Source organism: Triticum dicoccoides, chromosome 4A (genome assembly GCF_002162155.2).
Source record: "Triticum dicoccoides isolate Atlit2015 ecotype Zavitan chromosome 4A, WEW_v2.0, whole genome shotgun sequence".
In the NCBI taxonomy this organism is placed as follows: Eukaryota; Viridiplantae; Streptophyta; class Magnoliopsida; order Poales; family Poaceae; genus Triticum; species Triticum dicoccoides.
In genome coordinates, this window is record NC_041386.1 from 177,831,220 (window position 1) to 177,836,083 (window position 4,864).

The 4,864-nt window shown below is 43.2% G+C and overlaps 1 protein-coding gene across 3 annotated transcripts; it reads right to left on the reverse strand.

Moving 5' to 3' along the window:
- Window positions 1–437: 437 nt before the first annotated feature.
- Window positions 438–3,972, reverse strand: LOC119285589 (amino acid permease 5-like). Of its 3 annotated transcripts, none has more exons than XR_005139531.1 (5): window positions 3,511–3,972; window positions 3,364–3,415; window positions 1,491–1,777; window positions 1,295–1,369; window positions 438–1,184 (listed from the first exon to the last, which is right to left on the reverse strand). XR_005139531.1 is itself a non-coding variant. In XM_037564904.1 (5 exons), exons 2-5 carry the CDS (start codon window positions 3,419–3,421, stop codon window positions 988–990), a joined length of 555 nt encoding a protein of 184 aa, XP_037420801.1. In that variant the 5' UTR covers window positions 3,422–3,425; window positions 3,511–3,969; the 3' UTR covers window positions 438–987. The 3 variants fall into 3 exon arrangements, 1 of the variants encoding a protein (XP_037420801.1); XR_005139530.1 differs by having other exon boundaries at window positions 3,364–3,425; XM_037564904.1 differs by having other exon boundaries at window positions 1,491–1,715; window positions 3,364–3,425; window positions 3,511–3,969.
- Between the last annotated feature and the right edge of the window lie 892 nt (window positions 3,973–4,864).

Below are 4,864 nucleotides of genomic sequence, written 5' to 3' on the forward strand. Positions count from 1 at the left end.
ATGCATGCATGTATTGCAATTAATACATTGGTAAACATAATTTTTTGAGAAAAACAAAAGCATTAATTGTGTGTTTTGCAAACTACAAAAAGTATTTCACCACTCACCATCTACCTTGGTTGGTGAGATTTTTGAATTAAGCTCTGTAAACCGAAAAGGAATGAGTAGTTCATAGTACAGAACCTTGAACTTGTAGGTAAATTATGTGTTCAACAAATTCAAACACCAAACTCTAAAACCCCAGTAATTGCAGGTCAATTGGTGGAAAAATTATCTGCACATCGATTTGATCGTGATTTTATGGTCAGAGCCACAAGGACACCCAAAACCCACCGTTTGCGTTTGTGATAGCATCGTATTGAAGGAGCAGCCGAAAGATGCGTGTGGTTTGTGCGTATACTACTACATCGTATATGTACATGGATGTTTATGTTGGCGTAATGGACATTATCTATACTACTATTAAACAAGCAAACATATTCATTGCTAAGTGCACCTAGCCTAAGCTACACAAAACATCATGGACCAATTACAACCTCACGATCAGATTACTTAATTAGATCTAACCATTAAGATTAGACTAACCCTCAGGCAAAACTGCGCTTAGCAATTTTCCTCGGCGGACGAAAACTCTACCGTCCCACCTCTGCAAGCCCTACGATCACGCAAGCCATAAAAACAGGAAACTGATCGCAATCAGATCGCCTCAAAACAACTACCCCGCGACGCATGCCACCTGCCTCTGCCCGCCGGATGCTCCTACTCCCTCGAGGGTCGCCGCCTGACCCTCCTCCCCCGCCACCGCCGATGCTTGCCTTGCCTCTCTTTCCCTTGTCGCCATTGATCTGTGTTGGCCTCCGCCCCCGCCGCCGCTGGCCGGCCTCTCCTTACGCACAGGTCACCACCCACCGCTCCTTCGTTTGGCCGCCGACCGATGCAAGTGGCTGTACACCGCCACTGGCCTATCCTTGCGCGCAGGTCGCACACTCAGGAAGAACGCGATGAAGGAGTAGGTGAAGGACATGATAACGGCGATGATGGAGACAAAGGTGGCCGATCTCCAGGCCCGGGAACTATGAGAGGACGAGCTCGACAAGGCGGAACATCACCAGGTACATCGCCCCATCCTGCTGCAGTTCGCGTCGTGGCCCTTTTAATGGCGGCAGTTGCTGGGCACCACAGACCTGCACTCTCAAGGCAAGGAACTTCTTTCAGTCCATGACTTTTATGAACAAAATATTTACAGATATTCAGAAGCAAAAGAGGCTTAAATAGTAAAACTGTCTGTGCTTACATGATGCCCGTGCCAACTGTGATGCATAGACAACTGTGTACTGTGCATTGCCACACACAGCTACATCTCTAGGCCCTGCATGGACATGATCAAGAGTGTGAGACCCATTTATTCTGCCTAACAACAGACATGCATGCATGCTGCCAATGTCCATCCATACATGCCAGGAGAAGTTAATTTCAGGATTATTTGTTACCGAGGCAGGAGCGGACGGCGGCCATGTACATGTGTATAGTTCCGTTTGCCATGGATGGGTTCCGGCGAGCGGTAGTAGTCGGAGATGAGGACAACGATGTAGTAGGTGATGTAGGCGCAGACAATGAGGACGATGGGCCGAGGACCCAGCCCATCTGCGCCACGCTCTGCATTAGCGCCAGCACACCGGACCTTCTATCATTTTGATCTTTGTAGGGATCTTGACCTTAAAAGAGGGTTTCCACAGGTGAAACTGGGCAAGATGTATTGCTCCAAATTTGAATCTCACTACAGCGCACCAGCAATTAAAGGATAGGTATTATTATGAAGATATAAAAAAATCACCGGGTGGATATTTTTAACAAGAAGTACAGAACTAAGTTGTGGTTGAAAAAACACTTCAGCAAAAATGGAATAGCAATGTGATAGCTTTATATAGTGCTTCAGTGATAGCTTTGTACACTGCTTCAGTGTTTATAATGGAGTCCATTGCAGTTTAGATAAATGAAAAAGGAGGGACAACAAACACAAAATTCAAGTACAACCAAGTATTTTTATTTGTTTGTGTTTGTAACATTAGTATAACCGAAGTTGCAAACTGGAAGTATGTGAAGGAAACCGTTATAATAAAGTACATAGCAAAAAATAGTAGTACAGTAAAATATGGAACACTGGTGTAACTGAAATAGCTTGTTTTGAAATTTTAACTAATGCATCCCTCATCAAACTAGAACACAAAATTCTGCTATGAAAGTGATTTCTTAAGATTATGTTTCAGGGTGAAACATTTCCCAACAGAAAAGTGTTTGTTACTGCTCGTTTGGGGCAGCAAGCTCCTTTCTGGTTAAAAGGATTTGAGTGGAAGGTTGATTGCAATGAATGCAAGCAAGCATGCTTCTACTGAGCCTTAGAAGAAGCCAAGGAGTATGTTCCAGAACCTCTTTTGTATTACTTCATCACAAAAAGTTACTGCAATATTTGCTTTTTTCCTAAATATACATGATAGACTTGAATGATTTTCTATTATATTGCAAGATGCCCTATTAGTGTGATCATAACAATTCTTTGTAATCATTGGTCGGTGTCATGAAGCAGAGCTTATTTTGTGGATAGATGCATTGGTTTATGTTTCAAGCCTTTTAGATTTTCCCTAATAATATGGAGTTGATTACGATGAATGATGCGCTTCTTTGCGAATTTCCCATGTGTGTAATAACAAAAAAATTGGTTCTCGGCATTACCTATTTGATAGGAAAAACTTGAATACAAAGGTTTGGCAATATGTTCACTAGGGTTTTAGTCCGAGTAAATTTTTTTGGTGTGTTACAACATTTTTAAACATCTCTATTGCCTCTCTTATGTTGGTACATCAATGTATTTTCATCATTTTATTGATATATTATCTTTGTATGATGAATGCTAATTGTTTTCACATGATAATACATGCGTTGCACTTGCAAGCTTACTATTTATTTAAAAGTGAAAACAAAACATGTAACCTGATCCATTCTAAACACTAAAGAAGTTGCACTTCCTGATTCCAGAGTGTAAAATGGTGCATTTGAATGTCTTCTTGTTGGAACTATGCAGTTATGCGATATTCTTCTTTCATGTAGATATCCTATTAGGTGAGAGCGTCAATGAGGTTTTGTTGATCTATCATGAACCGGTTTAGAATAAATGTTTTTGAAGTATATATGCTTGTGGTAAGACGTGTAAGAAATATTTAGAGTTGCCGATGAAGGTAAACTGGAACTTTGATTTAGTAAACAAATATGCCCAACCATCACATCAAGGAAACGTTCCATAGGCAACCCCAAGGATTTCCCAAACTATAAAAATAAAGTGCAATGCAACTCACAATCAAAACATACCCGTCCATTCAGACTTGTTGCTCCCATTCCCTTTCGGCGCCTTCTTCTTCTCCTTCATGAAACTGAACCATTAAGGATCGCATCGTCAACACAGCCACCAACTAATAAGCGGATTAAAGGAAACCCAAAACTAGGAAGAAAGCTTACTCTTTTTCTATTGGTAGTAGAATAGCTGCCGGGATTGCGAGTTTGCGAGCAGGGACCTCCAGTCTCGGACCTTCCCGTCCCTATTTATTGGCCAATGAAGCCCGTCTCCCCAGACCGGAAGTCAGGCAGCGACCCATGAGACACAAGCCAGCGCCCTCACCGCCGGGCGGCGGCGGCGGCGAAGGCAGCACTACGCGGGACACGCCATGGCCCCCGAGCAGATAACCCTAGGGGTCCGAACATTGCACGGAGTGAGGTGATGCACCTGTTGACGAACCAAATTGACGGGGAGGAGCAGGCGGCGGGGTCGGAGAGATAGAGTAACCTGGAACTGGGACGAGCGCGGGAGAGGGTGGAGAGGCTCATGGCGGCGGCGGCGATGTTTACTAAATCAGGAGGAGGGAGGAGCCTCGGCGTCCGGGCGAGCATGCCGAGCTCGAGCACCGTCTCGGTCACTTCGGCGACCGGATTCGATGAAGGAGCAGGGAAGAGCAGGGGTGTGCGAGTCCCACGCCTCCGACGGCCAGTTCCGCGGCCGGATTTGACATTAAGGGGAGGAGGAGCAGGGGCGACCATGGGAGAATGGGGAACGACAAGGAGATGCGAGGGGGCGGTGGGGAAGTGACCAGATTTTTTTCTTTCTTTAATACTGTATACACGTACTCCGTGTTGACAGTGACTCACCAGAGAAATTGTAAGTGAGTGCGGCTTGTCCAAATAAAAAAAGAATTATCTTCTGACTGACTAGGTTGTATTATCATCAGGGAGGTTCCTTCCTCGATGCCTTCTCCTTGAACAATCGATGAAATACACAACTAGCTTGCACATATTTAAGGTGCACGGTCAGTTTCATTTTGTGTAAAAAAATAGAGGTGAGTTTTTCTTCAAAGATGTCTCCACCAATCCGCCTACATAGACAATCTCTTTGTTTGCAAAAAAAGGCAAATGTGAATTGTCCTCCATTTTGAAATTATGAAAGTTTCTTCCCCTCTTACATCAGGCAAGTGTCTAGAGGAAGTTTTGCTTTTGTTTAGGTTCAAGAAACAAACTATTGCACAGTACTGCGGATATGATATAGTGCTCTTCTCTTTCAAAAAATGCATAGCAAAATTTCAGGGGCCTGCAGATGATTTCTTGAGTAACAAATTTTAGGAGTTCAGACTAATTTTCTTATGATAGTTCAGACATGCTGCCAATGAAATTCATCCTCTTTAGAAAACAACAAGTTGTTTACTTATGTGTTGTTCTGTGATTAGACTGTAGGGTAAGTTACTTTTTAATGAACCAAGATTCAAGTTTTGTTTTATTTTGATAGTTGTACCTTTTTCTTCTACAATTTACAAATATTCTCACT